This window comes from Pavona decussata, unplaced genomic scaffold (genome assembly GCF_977016875.1).
Source record: "Pavona decussata unplaced genomic scaffold, jaPavDecu1.1 SCAFFOLD_602, whole genome shotgun sequence".
Taxonomy (NCBI): Eukaryota; Metazoa; Cnidaria; class Anthozoa; order Scleractinia; family Agariciidae; genus Pavona; species Pavona decussata.
In genome coordinates, this window is record NW_028145860.1 from 2745445 (window position 1) to 2767039 (window position 21595).

The 21595-nt window shown below is 37.9% G+C and overlaps 1 protein-coding gene across 3 annotated transcripts in view; it reads left to right on the forward strand.

Annotated features, from left to right (window-relative positions):
• The first annotated feature begins 559 nt into the window (after positions 1 to 559).
• Positions 560 to 21595, forward strand: part of LOC146449381 (A disintegrin and metalloproteinase with thrombospondin motifs 1-like) — a 42276-nt gene continuing 21240 nt past the window's right edge. The window contains exons 1-14 of one of the 3 annotated variants that reach the window (XM_085101640.1): positions 560 to 661; positions 7918 to 7960; positions 8918 to 8973; positions 9909 to 9937; positions 10250 to 10316; positions 10675 to 10988; positions 13105 to 13258; positions 13897 to 14099; positions 15143 to 15229; positions 16863 to 16978; positions 17699 to 17715; positions 18796 to 18898; positions 20744 to 20875; positions 21330 to 21477. In XM_085101640.1, the coding sequence (XP_084957766.1) occupies positions 8919 to 8973; positions 9909 to 9937; positions 10250 to 10316; positions 10675 to 10988; positions 13105 to 13258; positions 13897 to 14099; positions 15143 to 15229; positions 16863 to 16978; positions 17699 to 17715; positions 18796 to 18898; positions 20744 to 20875; positions 21330 to 21477 (1425 nt within the window). In that variant the 5' untranslated portion in view covers positions 560 to 661; positions 7918 to 7960; position 8918. Of the gene's footprint in view, positions 662 to 6924; positions 7047 to 7708; positions 7821 to 7917; positions 7961 to 8917; positions 8974 to 9908; positions 9938 to 10249; positions 10317 to 10674; positions 10989 to 13104; positions 13259 to 13896; positions 14100 to 15142; positions 15230 to 16862; positions 16979 to 17698; positions 17716 to 18795; positions 18899 to 20743; positions 20876 to 21329; positions 21478 to 21595 lie in introns of those variants that run through there. The other 2 variants (XM_085101641.1, XM_085101642.1) reach the window with 2 other exon arrangements.

The following is a 21595-nucleotide window of genomic DNA, read 5'->3' on the forward strand; positions in this document are numbered from 1 at the left end:
CTATACACGTACAGGTTGGCTTACAATTACGACGCAAGCATAATCCGGACGGTGTGACGAAAACGCATTCAAATGTAAGCATAACCTTCCTTTTTTTTCCTTTTAATTTAGTGCCTTTTTTCGTGGCCCTTGTAAAGAGAGAGTGGCCGAAAAGATAAGCACAAGCACGGCAAAAGGCATTAAGCCTGGGTAAGTAACCTTCTGCCTATATGTCGCTTTCGTCGCGTAACTGGTCGATTTCGTGTTCAAGCCGTCGTTACGTGACGACTCAAACACAAACTAGCCCAAACTCGCAGGTTCAATCACTTTCAGTATGATGACATACGTTTGTGAACTTCCTAAGCGGAATTTTTTTTTTTTTTTTCAGTTTTGCGTAAGATTCCTCACGTTTCGATTTGCTCCTATTCCGTTCCTAGCATATAAATTCTACCCGCAAATGACCTCGAGAAAACCGGAAAGGATTTGTTGAATTCCGCTTTCGCACATTTTTGCTAGATAAAGTTGCACAATGTTAAACGTATAAAACAGGCGTTTTGTTGATTCATTGTAACTTGCTCACACGACACTTAAAACCCAGGTCAAAGGAAGGAACACTCCAGGACATCAAAGTTGGCAAACATTTAAGAGTCGGCCTGAAGAGAGATCAACGAATTTGTTCGAGGTAAGACATTCATCGTCAAGGCATTTCGGTGAAAACTGTCGAGAATCCTTATCTCTCAGAAATTTACCTTAGCTACACAAAATGCCTGTTCACATGTTCTTTTGGTAAAAGTTGAAAATGAACTGAAATCAACCACTGAATGATCAACTTTGTGGTGCTTAAGAACATGTCTCACAGATAATGCCCTTGTGTGACAGAATTTTGGCAGGGTTAAAACCAAAAAAAAAAGGAGTTTCCAAGCCGACCTTTTGCCGGCATCGTAGGTCAGTTGACGAGTCATTTTTTTTAGGTCTTGATGTTTTCTAGAATGGAGTGTAATATTGCAAAATCGAGGAAGCTTTTAAAATATCAGCTACGGTTCAAATATTCGTAGCAAGGCACACAATTTGCTATATTGTTAATATATCAGTCGAACAAGCAAAGCAACAATTTTCTAAAACATTCAGGGTTTTGAAATCTAGTAAGTAATCTTGACCTTTAGGGTTTAAGAAAATTGTATTTTTTCAAGAACCCATTTATAACGTATGTATAATGGGGTTAGTTTCTAAAAACTAAAGAAACTGTGGTGCTGCTTCGGTGGGGGATGGAAACCGGAACCTTTGGTTTAATTAAGCCACCGTAAAGAGATTCTAGTTCTATCGCTTCGAACGTTAGCATAGTGAATCAGACACGCTTTACGTGCACGTGACGTGGTCGAAATGTTGAGGCTTGGGTGACAAATATACCTGCACAAACCCTCCTATTTTACCACCTCCCCTTGGAGCGGAAATGCTTACTCTGTCGTAAATATTTGTACAGCTGTAGGTGAAGGACACAGCGTGCGCGCATTAAACCATGGAAGCGTACGGGAGACCGAGGTTTCTCTCTAACAAAACCTATAGGTAGAAAGCGGCGCGCAGTAAAGCGTGCGAATAATATGGCGAGAGGCCGGTCCCTTCTAGTTTTTTCCCGCTCGCAATAGTATTCGTTGGCGGCCAATTTTCGCTGATCCCCACCATCTGAACGACCGAAACAGAACAGACTTTCCTCACCGTACATAGAATTTGCATTTACCAAGTTGGGAGGTCCTGTCAGTTGTGATGAATTATCCGCACGACGCGATTATGCTCTCTTGTTTTCTGATGCTTTGCCCTTGCAGTCGTATACGAAATTTGCCGTGAACTGGTGCCCCTTTCCAGGTGATTAACGAGTTAAGATTGGGACATTTTGCTTTCCTGCCCTCAAAAGGTTTCTTTTAACAATAAGAGTGGCTTGACAAAAAATCATTTCCGGTCCGGGGATTGGCAGGCATTCTACTTATAAGACTCTCATGTCATTGACTAAAATGAGAGGTTATAGAAAGCGATATAGGATACCCTTCACGAGGGAAACTTACCGTGAAGTACTGAGTTTATCTTGTACGTGGTAATCACCGAGAAAACCGTGCCTTGGCCTCAAACTCTCCAAAGGCCCTCTATGTGAAAACTCCCTGCTTTGGTTGTTGGAAAGCATCGAACAGCTTCGTCAGTTCTGGCGCATTCTCCGCAGAAAAAAGTAATAACCCTTGATCCCGTTGGTAAGCTGAGGTAAGTAAGCACATGGCTCATATTTTCAGCTCTGTCGAAAGAAAAAACAAAAGGGCTTTAAAACTAAGCCTTCCTAGCCTCGTCATAATGAAAATCATCGTTCTGAGGAATTTAAGTACAGCGCTTGGTAAATTTTATTGATAAAACCATTCCAAAAGCATAAGCATGTTAAATAGGTTTGTTGTAATATCCACAACCAATTGATCTCTGGTACTCATATTTTGATATTTGGTACTCATATCAAGCCTTCCATACTAAGTCCCCTCAAACCAGGCCCCCTTACGCTTACTATGGAAAGCTTCAATACAAAACCTCGGCAAACTGATTAAGTAAAACCTTTATTAAAGTGTCGATGTATTTAGCCTAGATAGACTAATTGGGGACACTAATAAAATATCGTACTAGTAAAAGTTAGATATTTACAAGAAAGTGATCAAAATCAACGAATATGGGAGATCCCGTATAGCTCATGTACAAGATAAAGTTAAAATTTAAAAACTAAAATGATTCTATTGACTACAAAGATTACAGCAATTGCTGTTATTAATTAAAATGTCAGCAAGGTTCAGTTTTCTTATTTTGTTTATAAAAACAGGTAAACTGGGCGAATCTCTTTGATTGTCGGTACGTTTTGACCATAAGAATGGCCCGAGATATCTAACAGAGTGCTTGCCATAACGTGTAGCTTCAAAACGCGGCAATACAAAGTCACTATTCCTTGGGCCAGGTTAATTAACGATATCAGGCCCCGATTTCGGAATATCAGCTCGAGACAGCAATGTCCTGAGATACCATACCACGCCCCCAATAAAGAAAGTCACGCAAACAACAATGTCAAGTTCCGATATACCATACCAGGTCCAAATAAAGCAAAACTTAATTTTAATCGCGCAAACAACAAATATCCAGCCTCGAGATCCAATACCAGACCCTATTAAAGCAAATCAAGTTTTACACAAACCCGATATCGGAATAACACGCGACGCAACAACATCAAGAAACTCTTGAATACCTCTTGGACACACAGCAGCAAAGTGAAGGCGAATCTTTGTGTACATCAGGATCAGCAATATTGAATAAAACGTAAAACCAAATGCAAGGTTGATCGGACAGCTAAAAAGGGGGGTAATTTTATTGCCCAATATTTCGGTTAGACAAAAGCACCCTAGTTCAGGGGCTGCAAAAAGCTAAGTTAAAAATGGAAATTTACGGTTAAATATGATACTAACGATGGAATACGATTGGTTGACAAACATAGAAAGCAGAAACGTGTATAAAAGCCAATAAACTGAAAAAAAGAAATATAAATAGATTAAGTTTCATCGCGTCTGTTCACTCCATAGGGTTCAAGAGTCTTGCCCTTGAAAATTAGAAATCTTCTCTAGCTTTGCGAATGCCGTCTCTGTTAGAGTTGATGAGAACTACTTTGTTGATTGAGTGGCCGGGAAGAGTAAAATGATCTGAAACGGCGGTAGGTACAGGTTGATCAGTGTGACAATGTTTAATGCAGGCTTTTGCGATTGCGCGTCTGTGTTCACCAAATCTGTCTCTGAGATGCCGTTTAGTCACTCCTACGTATTGCACCTCGCATCTGGAGCACTCAGTATCATATAAATGAGATTCAAAGATGAGCAAGTGATGTGATGTCGTATTGGTCTTTGTTCGTTTGTAGAAGGTATAACACTTGGTTCCCTCTGTAATAAAAGAACACAGTTTGCACCTATTTCTGTTACAACGGAAAGCTCGGGGTGTCCTCGAGGGGGGGGGGGGGGTGGGGGTGGGTTCTGCGGTGTTTGGCCCTGACTAGTATGTCACATAGGTTGTTGCATCGGCAAAAAACGAGAGGAGGAGAAGGGAATGCTGCTTTGCATCGCTGTGAAGAACGAAGAAAGTTTAGATTGTTGAAAATGTTTCGACGTATGTTACGAAGGGTCGGATTAAATGTTACTTCAAACGGGATTCTGTTAGACTCTTTTTTCACAGCTGTTTCGAGGGCTTTGCTGCGAGTGAGGAATTTGACGTACTTGCTCTATTTCTTCTTGTTAATAAAACGGTCGGTATATCCTCTATTGATTAAATGTGTTGTGAGTTCGTCGGAACGTGTGTTAAAGAACTCATTCGTACAACAAATTCTTCTAAGTCGCAGGGCAATGCTGAACGGGATTGAGTTTGCTGTGAGATGGGCGACAGGATTATTTAAGGAAATACCGCTTTTCCAGCAGCAAACGTCTTTTGCAAGCGCTCACGCCTTATACTAGAGTTTGTTTCTGTACAGTTAACCCGAGAAAGAAAAAAGAGTGCTAAGTTCGTGGTCTAAATCCGAAAGTGAATAAGAAACCAGCAGTCAAAGGAGTTTCAGTTAAACGTTTGAAAAGCGCATTCGAATTGTAACTCTGATAAATATCCGAGGTCCCTCAAACCCTTTGAGAGCGTACAATAATCAAAGAAAATGAATGAGAAGAAACAACACTTTGACCGAGTCTAATTAATTCTAATAGAAATGCGAGCAGACGCAGACGTCAGTTGACAGCGCACGAGACCAAGAGAGAGAGAGAGAGATAGATAGAGAGAACAGGAGAGTTGTGAGGTCAAGCGATATAGCAAGTGATTTTGAATGATCTCATGTCAATAGCAAATGACCTTAGCAGGTGCAAGTTTCCTCTAAGCTGGTGTTTATCTGGATACGTGAGAGCTTCTCTGTTTATTAAGAGAAACAGGCAGTGGTAACCGATACGAATTGTACAGTTACGCCTGAGGCGACCGTAGGAATCGTTTTAATGAAGTTATATCGTTATCAGAGGGAGTAAAAAGTGTAGTAGACTTCCTACCAGAAGTTTAAAGAGAGATTTAAGAGATAAACTCTTATGAGCATCAAAAGTTTGTAGATCCGGCGTTCTTCAAGTTTGTCTTAGTCTATTAATAGAAAGGAGAGCCGGAAAAAAATGAAACAGATGGTGAAGAATCGGCACCGTCGAGCTAGTTTTGAAATCAAGTGTTTGCTAGATTTAAGACGTCTCGATCAGGATCTATAAAGTACCTGAAAAAAAAAAAAAAGACTTTGGAGTCATGCAAACCTTCAGTGAGTAAGCATTTAAAAGCTTAGACTTGATTACAAGTCGAGCTTAGAGAGCGCGAAGCGAGATCGCCAGATGAGAAGCGAGCGAGCGACTTTGAAAGTCTATTAAAAGCTTTACTTGGGGTACTTTTGTATCTACCTGGAGGAAATATATTATATTACTGATTCTCGAATTCGAATTTAATATACTCTATAAGTATGAGTCTTGAACTCGGATTTTTAAAGCAACCCGCGATTCGCGGTGTCTCTTCGAGTCTCGAATGTGTATTATATCGCGCAGATCAGTCAAGATAATAGCTTTTTGTTTTCTCAAATAAACGTCAAATCGACTTCAGTTGACCGAAATGCTGTTATTTCCATTTTGTATAAACGACTTTTTCGATTGAAGTTGTAAGTATTTGATTTAATGCCCAAACACCTTTTTCCTGGTCTTTATTTCTAAACGCTAAAGTCTCTCATTTATGTAATCAGTTGTTCAGCTTTTGCTGGCCAAGACAAAAGACGCTTCTGTTAGTTTTTCTTTCATCATAGTCCAAAGCAAACCTTTGTGTTGGCTTCTTGACAAAAGGAGATTTCTTTTTGTATATTTTATGATTTGCATGATTAAAGGGCTGCGTGTCTTTGAGGGTCGGTCTTGTATCATCGGAACAGCTGGCACGCGCATTATATTTCAGTACAACATCCAAATAAAACAATTACGAGAATAAATACGGGCTTCTTCGCAATTGAAAGCCTTTTCTGTGATGACAGCGTGTAAATGCGGATATCAATGAAACCAGTTTCAAAGTATGACTAATATCTCATTATTATTACTATTTTATTTATTTTATTATTATTTTTTTTTTTTGCATATTCCCATTTTGGGCTTTTTCATTCGATTTGTAGTTTTGTATCTGAAACTAACAACTGGTTTCACCTTATTGGAGATACGCAGCTATAGATTTTGTTTTCGTAAACCTGACAATAAAGATTGATAAAAGTAACTTGTTGTGGAAGTCAGCCAAATATAGTTTAAAAACGCACGATGCCATTCTGAACTGCTTAAATTATTAATTAACTCAAGCCATAAGAACCATATCTTTGGTAAAAAGAACTTTGCCAGCGAGGATTGAAACTCTAGATAAATTCATCCTGGTTCAGGTACCGCTTTAATCTTTTGGAATAAGTCATATATCGATTCCTGTTGAGAGGTTAAAATATTTTGTTTATGAACGACAAAATAGAACAAGACCATTCGAAAAGCAATTGAGCACCACTTTCAGTCTGTGCTACCGTTTATTATGCTACAGAGAATGTGGTTCTAGTGAACCTAAGACGAGGCTATAATATGACAGAAAATTACTCTCCTGTGGTGCCGTTTACTTTGCTACCCACGACCTATCGAATAAATTAAATCTCTTTGTTTGTTTCGGGTGCTTTTTAGCCATTATTGGGAAAGAAAGGATTTACTTTAGAGTTACGTGAGGAAGTAACTGATATCAAACATGATATAGCGGACTATTTCCGTATCATCACTGGGACATTACTGTGGGAATACTTCCCCGTATGACACATGGGTCCGTTATCACTTCATGACACGGCAATACGACATTTATGGCCTTCCTGCGATCCACAAAATGTTATAAATACCATATGGTCTTAATATAGAAACTCAAGAACTGCTCAAAGCAAACCTTGATAGTTCACAAGCCAAAAGTTCTGAAGTACAGGGCAAAGACAGAACAATTTAGTACGTTACGGGCAAGTATGTATTTACTTGTATTTACAAGTTGCTTTCAATAGAATATGATTGCATTTAGATAGAAGTTTATTTGTAGGTAACCTTTTCTTTTTAAACCCCTGAGAGGAAAATTTTGTTTTTAGTCATTAAATACACCCTCAAGACATAACAGTTCTGTTCTTTGGTGTGTTTTACTGTCACAGCAATTTTAACCGAAAGAAAAAAAAAGAGGAAGATTTATCTATGTTGTTCGACTTTTTGTCTCCGAATTTTAATAAATGGTTTAAAGACATTTTCAACAGAAGAGAAAAAAGTGTTTTCCGAGAAAAGCATATTAAACCACTGTACCAACACTGATGAGAATCGGTGATAGAAAAGCTATAAGCATTTTTTTTTTTTGCAGTTAGCGTTCGCTTGAATAAAAAATAAAAAATAGCTTTTTTTTAAATACTGGTGAAACATTTTCTGACCAGCTATTTAGATTTTTCCGTAGCCGTCAACATACAGTAGGGTACACTCTGACAGTTGATCTTGTACAATGCTGACATTTTAAAGTATTACTAACTTCAATTGTCAATAAGACGTTTTGTTTTATTAAAAGCCGGAATACCGCAAACAAACCAAACGTGTTGACTTTTTTAGTCGATGAGGTTGATTTTCGCATTTCATTTTTGTCTATGGCCATGAACATCTCGCGCTATAAATTTTCGCCATACGTTGTGGCGTTTTATGATTGCCTTATTGTCTAGTGTTCTTGTTTGATTAGTGAATGTAGTTGCTGCTGGTAAAACACACCAGGTATCAAATTACAAATGATTAAAAACAAACACATTTCCGGAAAAGGCAGCATAGGAAAGTTTAAGTAATCCTTACGCCTTTTTCATTCCACCTACAGAAATAAACAGCGACTATCTGAGCTTGAGTTGGAACTAAAGACTGTAAGTAGCAAATGCACAGAATTTAAAATTGTGACTAGTTGACAGTAATGAATGCAGAATATCATTAATCATGTTTTTCTATTGTTGAAAAAGAAATAATTAAAGTTAGGATCGCATGCGGAACACCTCTAACTGATCACTGAAAAATATAACTAAATTTAAAATTCGTGGTTTGCAACTTGAATAAAGTATATAAGTAGTCAACTAGATTTTTAAGGGACATAATTGCAACAGTACCAAAAAGAGGTGTTGTTTGTACTGTGAGTAAACAATTTAAAGACTTGACTTGAACCCTGGTTTCCGGAAGCTTTTAGAGAATTCTGATTGTGCTATCAATGTCGAAGAAAATATGGACCACTGTGCCGGCTTTTCCTGAGTACTAGAGATTATCGCTTTCAGCGGATTATGGTTGAAGTCACTTGTTATTATACAGCTTCTTTTTTTTTTGGAAGTTTCGCGTTTGCGTTGGTCTTGCCACCTCCTTTTTTTTAAGTTAAGACAATCGTCACTTGATTATACGCGTTTTCCTGCGCATAACGTCATTTTCATGTACTTTCTTGGAGATCTTACTGACTCACAGTAAGTTTTCTATTTTTTCTGTGACCGTTTATATATAGAGAGGATATTACATGACCGCGCGGAGTGCGCTCACTCGTGAAATATTTTTCAACACGAGAAGAGAAATTTCGTATCTCCAAGCGGCCATGTAATATTCTATTTATTATATAAACACCAATAAAATACCAAACCATTTCATTTTCGCTGCGAAAGGCACGATTTATTATGTAATCATAGTAACGGTGTTAATTTCACGTGTGAAAATAACGTGTTATCTTCACGTGTGAAGATATCACGTTTTCGCGCGAAAGCTCACCTGGTATTTCACTGTTGTTTATATAATAAAGAGTGATAATCTTAACTATGGTTTTCAGACACTCGATTTGTTTTGTATTTCAGGATGGCGGCATTCTCACTGTGGATCATCGCCACCTTACTTTCAACTCTTCAGACAGGTAAATACAATTTTGTTGCGTAAAAAGGTTACATTTGAAGTTTTATCTTTCGCAGTTTTTACTCGGTGTTGACAATTGGTGTCCTATGCCAATGCGAACATATATCTTTTAGCATCCATGCGGAAAACTTAGCATGGTGCTTGGGCACCCACTGGGTACGGTATAGGGTTGAGACCTTGTACTCAAGTACTGAGCACAAATGTCTAGCCTGCAATGCAGGCGTATTTTTGGAGCGGGAGCACTGAATAATCCTTCGTTGCTGTCATCTTGGGCGAGGAAGCGCGAGAGGGCTGGAGCGAGTCAAAAGTGACCCTAAGGGAGAGGACGACTGGCTGAGAAATAAAGGAGGGGGGAGGGGGAGAGGAGGGAAAAATACTCATTTCCTGCCCCTCCCCCCCCCCCCCTCCCCCTCAGCCTCCTTCAAATACGCGAACTAAATTTATTATTCAGCGCTCCGGCATGAAAAACGCCTGCACTGCAGGCTAACAAATGTCATGAGTTAACCCTTACAGTGTTCAGCATCAAATTTCTCCTGGTAATATCAATGCTTGTTCAACAACTGGGGTCATGAGAATTAAGGATATGATCACGCAAGGCGAATTTTCTTGATATTTGTTAAATAACTTTTCCACACTACTTTTGTAAGAAACGTACGGGGACATGATAGGAGAATTTGTTAAAGGGTTAATCAGGCACGTTACCCACAGATCTCTGCTCTGATTTCTCATATGCCTACAAATTTTTAGGTTTTGGGTATCGAGTGTGTGATACAGCAGTATCGTATCGTGCCAGTGCTCGGGTATCGTATCTGGAGACCATACATAAGCTATGGAGTCAAAAGACTCGACCTGCCGACACAGTGGCAGAGCCTTTCAAAATAAAATGTTCCTTTTGTGGATTAAAAATAAATTTTTGTATCTTTTCTGTTTGTACAGATGTCGCGGTAGTTGGACTTCCGACTCAGGTAATTTAATTTAACAGCCTAACGTTTAATCGTTGTCCCAAAATTTTACGCTCGTTCAAAACTGAGAACGTTACCTTTTGATCAAAGCTACAATTGTAGAACATAATGGAGTGAACATTTTGAATTCTTAACTTTATATTAATACAAATGAACTGCTCATAGGCGTACCATTGTGGTTTCTTTTGCTCAACAACTCCAATCTTTCGCCAGTTTACCTCGTTCAAAACGGAATGTTTCTTTCAATTTGTTGATTTTTTGAGAAAAGTTTATACGGCTCTTTATTTATTTATTTGTTGGCCTATTTATCACCAGAATCTTCATCACCATATGACCAAAAGAGAAGTTGAACACTTCTTTGGTGTGGACGATCATGACAAAGGTAAGGGACGTTGGCGAGGCAAAAACGGCGCACTAAGTTACCTATCAGTTTCTGTTTACCTCATTATCATCATCATCATCATCATCATCACAACAACAACAACATCAAGCGCACTGAAAGGAGTATGCTTATCGGAGACACGGGATCTATAGCACTAATATAATACTAATAACAACCTTGAGGAAATCTCGTTTATATACAATGTTGTTCAAAACAACTGCATTACTAATTTTACCAATAAAAGTTAATTAATTGACACAGAGAGAGCAGCCTTGCATTTTTTGTCAAACAGTTAACTAAAAAACAAACATACATTGTATATAAATTGCGTTGACTGTGTTTTATTTTTTACTTCAAGTTCCTGAATATGTAATCGCAAATCTTTACCAATCCGATGAGCAAGGAGACTTGTCGTATCCCATGCATCAGACCAGGAATAAACGAGACACCGAAGCACACGAACCTTCATTCTATAAGTTGGATGCATTCGGCTCGAAACTTCACTTGAAACTGAAACGAAATGATCACTTAATGGCTCCAGGCCTGACAATCCTCAGACAGAACAATGATGGAACAACAACCGCACATCCAGCACCCGAAAACACGTTTTATCTGGGACAGGTTGCGTCTGATCCGCGATCTACGGTCGCGGTCAGCAATAACGGCGGTCTGGTAAGATGTTTTAGTTAGTTTGTATCATTATTATCATGTTAGTCGCCTCAGAACAGGGTTGAAATGCTAACCAATACTTGGTTTTCGAAACGAGGCTTTCCATGCATTTAGCTAAAATGTCCGGTTCAGCCGGCGGAAATGCATTGAAATGGCACGCACCGTAATATACCGGAAACTTCCGGAGCAAATCGGGTGGCCTTCGGAGGTACTACACTTTTCCCATTGCAACTACATGATCAAGCTCCAATCTATATACAGGAACTCCTTGAACAGCTTACCTGAGGACATTAAATCTGCAAACTCGATTGATGATTTTAAACGCAAACATTTCTTTTAATGCGACCTTATGAATGGTGACGTTTTTTTTTTATTTATTATATGATTTTTGAAATTGTGGAAATTTATTTATCTTGTAGTTAGCGTCTAGTTTAATGCGAATTTCTTGTGATCATTTCTACTTTTTTAGTTCTATCTAATTTTTTGTAAACAGCGCCTTTGAATCTTGTAGAAAAGGCGCTATATATATGGATTATTATTATTATTATTTTATTATTATTATTATTATTATTATTAAAGGAAAATACCTTATTATAGGAAATTAACAATGCACTTCATTAAGGCGATTTTACAAAATTCGCGTTAATTTAATGTATCTTAATTAATGTCGATGTAAATTTAATACACGCTATTTTACAACATTGTTATTTTAAAGCACCTTTATTTCATTACAAAACCTTATTAGTTCATGACTCCTCTATTGGCTCCTCAGAGTCACTATCTTTTGAATTGATAGGGTCTAGTTAGGCTTCAAAACCAAATTTTCGGCGTTAAAAAAAACTTAGAAACATCCGTGCACTTGTCTTGGAAGGTTTTATGGACGAAGCCAAAACGCAGTTTGGCATTCAGAAATGTAAAGTGCGAGTTTGCAGAATTATGAAAATCGCAGTAAATAAAGCAAGATGCTTATCGAAAAATTCGCGTTAATTTAATGCGTGTAAACCTAACTTTTGAAAAATTCGCGTTAATTTAGTGTAACGTAAATTTTCTTCGCGTTGTCAACGTGCATTGTTAATTTCCTATAATAAGGTACGGTTGCAATTGCATACATATAATTTCATTTTTTTTTTTTTGATACATTGTCTGTAACCTTATGATAAGGCTGGCCGAAATTTGAGTCTCTGTGTTTTTGTAGAGCCCCATACTAGCTATGACTTTTTTTCTCTTCGGAGCACCATTTGCGCCATACTCTCATCAAAATGGCCTTTAAGGAGGCTCGTGGCAGTTTTCTTGGACTTAGGGTGGAAGTTTTGGAATTACAATCTCGCATACACGATAAACTTCGATCTCCCTCATACCACATATGACGATAACTTTAAGGATTTAAACTACTCAATCTAGACAACTTGTGGGCGAAATTAGAAAAAGATCTGTTAGAGCGTTTTCAAGTTAATAATAGGGACTTTACGCAACCACGACGGCAACGCCAACGAAAACGTCACTTGAAAATACAAGTTGGTGTTACTTGTACTACTTTGCGCTTATTCCAATACGTTCAACTTTTTCAATGTGACCGAACTATCCAGTAACAGAACTGTTGGGAACGGTCTTCAAGTTTGCACAGAAAATGAAAATTTACTGTCATCTGCTCACGCTCTCCATAAAACCTTGAATTTGGGCATTTCACGTTGTTGTTTGGCCGAAGATGGCAACGAAATGTATCAAAATTTGTAATGCACGTGCACAGCATTGTTTAGCTCATTAAGCCTTTTCTTTATTGACGTTTTCGTTGCCGTCGGCGTCGTGTTTGCGTAAAGTCCCTAATGAATCAATTTTTACGGGGTGATTTTGTTTATTCCCGCATTTTTCACCAATATCTCTGGCGAAATAAAACTTGACACTTTGTCTTTTCTGTTAAAAGGTCATTCCTCATAGCAAAACATTTTAAATACATAATGAGCTTCATGGGTGTCTCCGATTTTAAGATATTTATGTTTGAAAACAGTTAAAATAAAGCGCAGATGAATGAAAAAGTTCCTACTTTAAGTTTCATCGCGTAGGCTATCAGCAAATCTATTTTGCCTCAGTGAGGACTAACAGCATCTTCGTTTGATCTCAGACTGGCATTGTGAAGACATCACGTGATACACTTTTTGTACAGCCTCTTCCCGCGCATTTGGCTAGACGAGTGACCAGCAATGAAGATGACACACCCCATCTCGTGTACCGGAGATCTTTGCCAGCAAATCACGTTTGGTGCGAAACACCTCAAGGTTAGACATGCTGCCGGTGATCTTCGCATCTTCCTTTTTAACACTTAAACCTTCTTGTGATTGTTATTGAATTTAACAAATGGTTATCAAAGAGAAATTGTCTTGATCTCAAGCACCTTGTCCCAACTAATACTAAAGGAAAATATGTAGAGAGCATTAAGGGGAATGTGTGCGTTGTTATGGAGCTTACGATGTTGAAAAATAAGGTTTATTGGTGTCCTGCTTTTGAGTTTAGAAACAGTGTTCTCAAACACATAATTCATGAAGACAAAAAAATAAAATCACTAGCACTAGGTAGTGATTTCATTACTAGGAGGTTTAGAAATGTGATCTTAAAATTTGGTGAAGCTCTGAATTTCTCCACTTATTGATGGTTTGAAAAGCTATACCAAAAACTCGAAAGAATGTTTCATCTGATTTCCAACAGCATTGCTTTTTCAACCCACTTTGATTTCACCATTTTGCCTTTACCCTTGCATAAGGTAGCAATGAAGGAGTGTGACTGGCAAATTTTGCATTCTCACTTTCAAGATACAAGCGATGATCTCTTAGTACAAGTCATCCCTGTAAATTCTTCTGTATGAAAATTTAATTTTTGCCGTTAGTTTCAGTATTAAATTTACTTTATATCTTCACAGATGAGGAAACTACTCGTTTGAGGAGATCAGTGGAAAGTGAATATGTCTCGGATGCGCAGAATGTCGATTCAGCTCCGACGAACTATAAAACTCTTAAAGTAGCTCTTATGTACCCAAGTTCTCTGGCCAGGAAATATAACGAAACGAATTTAAATAGTTCTATTGGAGGTGTTGAAAACTTCATGTTGCTTCTCGGTAACATTGTAAGTGATTTTAATTTATATCAATTGATTCACAAAACGCATAGTTAGGGTTAGAAATTATATATTATTACATATTTTTTACTTTAACAGTAGAACTTTAAAAGACGTTTTTAGTAGGTGAATGGAATACTAAAATAATGAGAGCCCTGTCACCAAACCATGTATAACGACTATTTCGAATTAACGTGCTTTGAGGGTTCACGGAACGTCTCTGTTTGTAAGGGAGACGGGTCTGAGGTCGTTCTTAATGCTTCGAAGGATTTAAGGCTGGACGGTTGTTAAGCTAAGGCGTTTGCATTTTTAGCAATTGGGAAAACCGTGAGAGTGTTTGGCGATAAATCACCTTATAACCAGCCGAAAAACTGGCTTTGTTTGTTTTTTGTTTTTTTTTTTTGACAATATCAGACTAATGAAAGGATGCAATGTGGTGCAGACATTAACCCGTAAGGGTGACTCCCATGTGAAAGGGGTGGGGATGCTTCTTGTCTTTTTAGGAGTGTAAAATATAGATTTTGGTGTCACTTGAGGTGTTCAGTACGGAACACTAATGCTTTATTCATAAATGTTACGTGTTTATGGTCGAAGAAATAAACACCGCCGCCATACTGTGTTGGTTCGTCTTAACAAAACATGCATGAAATTTCTTAAATTTCTTTACCCCATCGAGGGACACCGATATCTGCCTACCTGTTTAGGAGGGATACCCTTTGTGGATGAAATAAAGCATATGCCCGCCCCATTCACATGGGTGTCGTTCTTGGGGTTATATAATTATTGTTGTCAAGCTCTCTTCAAGGTAAAACATGAACGGTAACGTTTTAACACCCACTTTTTTTTTTTTCATTTAAAACAAATGGGTAGGTTTTTAGTATTCTTAGCAATCTTGACCAGTGTTAGGATAAACATTCTAACAGAAACTGTTTTCGTTTTCAATGCTCCAAATTGCCTTATCAAGGAAATTAAAATTAAATAGACCCTTCTTTTTAATGAAATCGCATCCTTACAATCACTTAATCTTCAAAAAACTTTTTGGTTAATTGCAGGTTGCTGGATTCTTTCAAGATCCTTCATTTGGAAGTACCAAAATTACCTACGTAGTCACCCAGATTTTAATGATAGATCCTGCACAGGTAAGCTAAGTATGAAAAGGAATCTAATCAGCCTTATGTTTAACTAGGATAGGAATAAAAAAATATTCTATTGTCATGTGGCGAGCGGTACAAATTAATCAACGCTGAAAGAGAGGATAATGCTTTGATCACCAGAAAGCAAAAATAATTATATTTGGCCATAATTTTCGAGAGTGGGTTTCATTTGATATTCTTCAAATTACGTTAAACTAGCAAACACCAATGCTTGCTTATTAGCGTTAATGTTGCTTGTCAATCGGAAGATTGGTACTTTGTAATTACAGAAGATCTTAGGTTTTTGAGCCTATCAATAACTGATAATAATAATAATAATAATAATAATAATAATAACAATAATAATAATAATAATAATTCATGCTACAAGGACTTTTTTTTTACCAATTATTAGGTTTCGTTTGATTTTATCTATTAATTATAGAAGAACTTGGGTTTTTAGCCTATCAATAACTGATAATAATAATAATAATAATAATAATAATAATAATAATAACAATAATTCATGCTACAAGGACTTTTTTTTTACCAATTATAAGGTTTCGTTTGATTTTATCTATCAAGTAATTTTAAATTTTTTTCACTGAAGAAATTTCCCAACGGCCTTTAGGTCACCCAATAGCGCCCTTTGACTTTTTAGCTTCATCAGCATATAGATGTTTACACTGCTGCATAACAATAATAATAATAATAATAATAATAATAATAATAATGATGATGATGATGATAAATCTCAAGAGAAATTTTTGTTTCAGAAACGAGATGCTGTCACAACTTAAACATTTTCAGTCAAACACGTGTGTCTGGGGATTTTTACTCTGAATTTTTGCTGGCTGATTTTCTGGCCTAATTTTTGCTTTATTTTAATTTTGATGCGTTAAAATGTTTTAAGGACGGTGCCTACTATTGTTACTGCGCATACGTTCTGCGCATCGCAAGATACTCGGGTTTCCTATGGGTGGTGCCTACTAATACAGGAATATTTTTGCGCGGTTTAAATCTATACGGAGAAAGCAGAACTTACCAAATGCTTTTGGTATCTCAAAAGAAAATTGGGGTTAACCATGCATTTTTCAGAGATAATTAAGCTTCAATTTAGGAAAAAATCCCATACATTGCTTTATATTTTGGCGTTTTTTAGAGATATTATCGCTTAATTATCTCTGAAAAATGCGTGGTTACCCCCAATTTTCTTTTTGGATTCCAATAGGCCTTGCTGAGATCTACTTTTCCCGCATAGTCATAAACCGCACAAAAATACTTCGGTATTAGTAGGCACCGTCCTTAAGTCAATTGGATATTCTAAAACTACAACTTTTAACTTGTAAATAGCAACTTGTTTGAAATATGTTAATAAAGAGATTATTATTATTATTATTATTATTATTATTATTATTATTATTTTTATTATTATCATTATCATTATTATATTTAGTCAGTAGGCTTCTCTCACAGTGGTGGTTTTCAGGGAGATCCTGAGAACTAGGAGTTTAATACTCTTTCCTTCAATGTGAGAAGTACAAATACTGCTCAGCTCGTTGCTTCCTACTATAAAAACCGGGTTAAGCTCCCGAGGTCAAAAATTTGAGTTAACCTTTTTTACTTATGTTCATTCCAGTATGGCTTCAATCCCAGCGACACCTCGAGTACAAAGCTGAATAGGATTTTTCGAACTGTGCTGAGGCAAAATCACGCTGCTAGAGTCCCCTATGATGTTTTCAGCTACATTTCAGAGTAAGATCTACTAGTGGAGTAAGAATTGTCATGCCGCATTATATCCACCGTCGGAAGTTTCGTTGTTGTTCGTAGATTATGTTCTTTTCTTCTCCGTATGTTGTCCACTTGAACTGAATCGTAAAACGGATTTCATTTTGGGGGGGGGGGGGGGTAGGCACGGGGGTACAGAGTTTGACGTCCGTATCGATCGTTCAGTTTTAAATCCGCGTCTCTGTGCGCGTCAGCCTTTTCAAGTAGGGTTTTCTTGGTAACAAAATGGCAATCGCAATTCGAAATATTCGCTTTTAAAATACATATAGTACATATCCAAGCTTTTACGTCTGGATCATTCGTCCCGCATTCGCACCACTGACAACTGGGCGTTAACCTTTTTCAAATTGCCTTTTCTCGGTTGGAAAATAATGGTCCATTAAGAAGTCCTGTCTTTTAAAATCATATAATACAACATCATGATAATTTTTACAGAGAGAGACGAGGTGTAATAAAACCATGGTCTAGACCGCATTCAAGCCGGTCAACCCGAAGTGACTCCAGAAAGTCTTTTTAAGTAAAACCATTTTAGAGGGTGAAGAAGCAATCGGCCCCAACAAACCAACAAAAACGAGCAAAAAACAAACGAAATCACAGGCGAACCTCACGCCGTGTCTCTTTTGTTATCGCTAAGATTGTTGTCCAGCAACCAAATTTTAATTCTTTTTTTTTTCTTCTCATTTTTAGCACAATACCAGGCGGAGGTAAGAAAAAATATTTCCATGATGTTATTTTCTCGCCCATTAAACAAGAGAAACATCAATGTTTTTAGTTGCCTGTCTATCATTAGCTTAAGGACGGTGCCTACTTTTGTTACTGCACATACGTTCAGCGCATCGGGTTTCCTATGGGTGGTGCCTACTACTACAGGCACCACCCATAGGAGAACTATGCGGAGAAAGCAGAACTTAAGCGAATGATACACGGTTCAACATCGATGCATTGTTGATCAACAAACGTTGAACATTGTTGTGACTTGTTGACTTGTTGCGGCAACTTGTTGAACGGAATAGCGCCAAGTTCTATTTTCATTCAACAAAGTTTAACAACTTTCAACATGTTGAACGGCATATTTCAACGTTTAACATCACATGATACACTGTTCAACATTTGTTGAATAGCAGCTGCAACATTTGTTGCCCAACAAATGCTGAACCGTGTATCATTGGCTTTAGCAAGTACTCTTGGTATCCAAAAAGAAAATTCAGAGATAATCAAAATTCAATTTGGAAGAAAAGCCATACATTACTTAGTATTTACTGCTTTCTCGAATAATTGTTGCTTAATCATCTAAAAAAAAAAATGCCTCGCTACCCCGAATTTTGTTTCTGGAATTCAGTAGCCCATACTAAGATCTGCTTTTCCCGAATAGCTATTAACTGTGCCCAAAAACTTCTGTATTAGGAGGGACCGTCCTTAATTAACTCGCTCCCTTCCGGAATGACCCGGACGTTTGAAATTAAGTGTTCATCACAGAGGAGCTACATGCTCAATTTGGTAAGACCATGGCGCCTTCTTCCCAAGGACATATTAGTTCGGCTGCTATTTTTCCCACGCTTTCTTGGTATCTGCTTAAACACTATAAGCATGGATAAAGTCTGAAATTCATAAGTTGTTCACCAATACTTATTTACATACACATTTTCATCATATCTCAGATACTAGCTCAGTTCGCTTATTGTCTAAGTGGGTTACGGCATTGCGTTCCATAGTCCTATTTTTGATCAGTACTTTCAAATTTGGTAGACTTAAGAGAATCTTTCACACGTACTTGTTTCCTTCAGCTAAGGCCTTTGCCAATCAAATTTGCCGAAATCCCACCGGAAGCGTAAACAAAGAGCTTGGTCTTCAGACGGCATTTCATGTTGCCCACGAGACAGGACACAAGTAAGTAATTTATGTTGTATTAAAGCGGTTTTCAATTAAACAAGAAGTTCCCTTATAAAAGGGCAAGCCCCTCCTTCATTTCACACCCTTGCGGGCGTGAGATGCAAATTTAGACGCTGTTCAGTCGTGGCATATGGTCGTGGCAAGTTGTTGACTCAAGCGTCCTCTGAAAAATATGCCTCAAAATTTTATAATATCACCACAATATAATATATCAAGTTCTAATTTGTTTAACAAGGGTTATTCTGAAAACTAAGGCAATTTTATCAGTAAAAGCCGATGAAAAAGGAACATGTTGTTTGTCAGTTGTTTACGCTCTGATTGTTGATTGACAACTGAACGTGAGAATGGCCAGGCCAGGTCCCTTTTATACCGGAACTTCCTGCTCAAGTGTCGAAAGTAATTATGCGTTTCCATGGATTTTGATTTACCCTCTGTGGTTGGTTGGAAAGACAAGCGGCATTTTGTCAACCAATGATAATTAAAACCAAAACTAATCGTGACTTTCTCGCAGGCGTTTTCCCCCGCTTCGCGCTGGCCCATTGCGCTGTTTATATTTGTTTTAATTGGTCAGAGTAATTGCATTGGTTTTGGTTTTACGACACAGAATTGAAGACTGTATGTCTACTGCATAAAGCTATCTGAGCTCTCTGGACAACCGACCCCTGAAACTTAAAAACTTTTGTTCGAAATACAGTACCGATTTCAGTTTCGTAAATACGGGTTATTGACCAGGCATGAGGTCAAGATGGCTGGATAATGACCAGCGCCCTGTTGTTCAAAGCCCGATTAAGCTATTCCCCGATTAACGTTAACTTTGATTCGAGCTAAATTACTAATCAGTGAAGACTCTGCAAAAATATTTTTGTACCTCAGTTTTGACTCAGACTTTTCTTTACCGTTAGCTTAAAATTAGCTTTTAAAAGCATTTTTAAGCGAGATGAAAACCTCGGTTAATATTTAATCGGGGATTACTGTTATTCGGCTTTCTTCATTTGCGTTTTATAGACCGAGACGAAGACTGCTTTGCAGTTAATTCATACAAAGCGGGGAAGCTAATTAATTTAGTACTCGATTTGATACGTAAATGAACAGGTGCAAAGCTACAAGCTTTGATCACATATAATCTGAAACTGAATTACAGATCAACTCACCAATTCAACGGCACATAAAGTGAAGCGAAACAACCTTTGTACAACACCAAGATGATTTGTTTCATGTCAGTTTCTATTTCATTAGGGAAATTTCCGGCGTTTTCCTAATGTGAACGTGAACGGGCAACGGGTTATCCTAAACAGACAAGATAGTTCCATATATAGTAGCCAATCACAGCGCAAGATTTGATTCACCTTGCTCGCTCGCGGAGCCAGCCATGCCTCACAGAACCTTGCCAGAGACTTCCCTTCCGTCTCTTTACCGTGTCTCTTCAATTCCACAAACTTTACTCCGTCTATAGCTACGTTACGCCCAGAAAAGTGCGAAATGAATACAAATTTTCCGTGACGCTGAAGACTTGCCGTTGCATGCCCGTAATTACGGCCTCCAACGATCAACCATTTATTCCGATGATTGTCAAAGATCACTCAAAGCCAGATTTGTTGGGGTTTGTAAGCCTTTTCAAAAGTTTGAAGTATTTTAAAAGTGTCTTAATTCGTCTCAAGAAAACAATGCTTCCCATAACTTTTGTATTATAATCAGCCATGTAAAAGAAAAGCAATCAGACATTTTAAAAAACATTTACGACATCAGAAAGTTGTGAAAGTTTTTTTTCAAAATACAAAAGCACTCCGCATAGCCATCACTGAGTCTTGAAGTCATTAACCTTTAATCTCAATTTTTAATCAGCATGTACCTTGATCATGACGTTGATTCATGCGCTGGAGGTTACATTATGAACGAAGTTCTGCCGGGCGGAGTACACGCAACAGAGTGGTCAGAATGCTCCAGAAATGTCATTCAAGGATTCCTGGCGGATAGGTGTGTAATGGCACCAAATTGGTGGTACTAACAGTTAAATATAATTTCAGTTGTCATTCATCACTTGCCATGTGAAAACAAAGGAGACCAAGTTCATTCATTCATCCATCCATCCATCCAGCCAAAATTAAGATGTTGAATTTTGCATCGACAAACTTGTCCTAAGTAAATATTGTTTACATTTTGTTATTTGCATTTTGTATGCCACACAGCTTTTAGGTAGAACATATTTTACATGTAGAACGCATATGTAAGTTTGATATGATTACCGTGTTTAAATAAAGTTTTCCTATTCTATCCATCCATCCATCCATCCATCCATCCATCTATCTATCCCTTCGTCCTCCGTTCATCCGTCGGGCTCTCCGTACGTACATCCATCAATCGATAAATTCAAACCATTCTCCATTTATTTATTTATTTATTAATCAGCGCCAATTTATTCCCTCTGCAGAGGAAGATCCCGCTGCTTAGATGACGGACCAACTGGAGATCGTCTAGAACTTCCTCCAAACCTCCGCGACAAACTTCCTGGTGTGATAGTTAACGGCCACAAGCAGTGTGAATCTCATTATGGTGTCGGCTGGAGAAAGTTACAGGAGGTAACTACCCTTTTATTCCCGATATTTAAAGAAACTCGGTTAATGTCATAAACAGGACAATCCCTTAGTAGTTGCTACGCAGCCGTTATTTGGGTTGTCACCCAACGTTTGAGGAGCA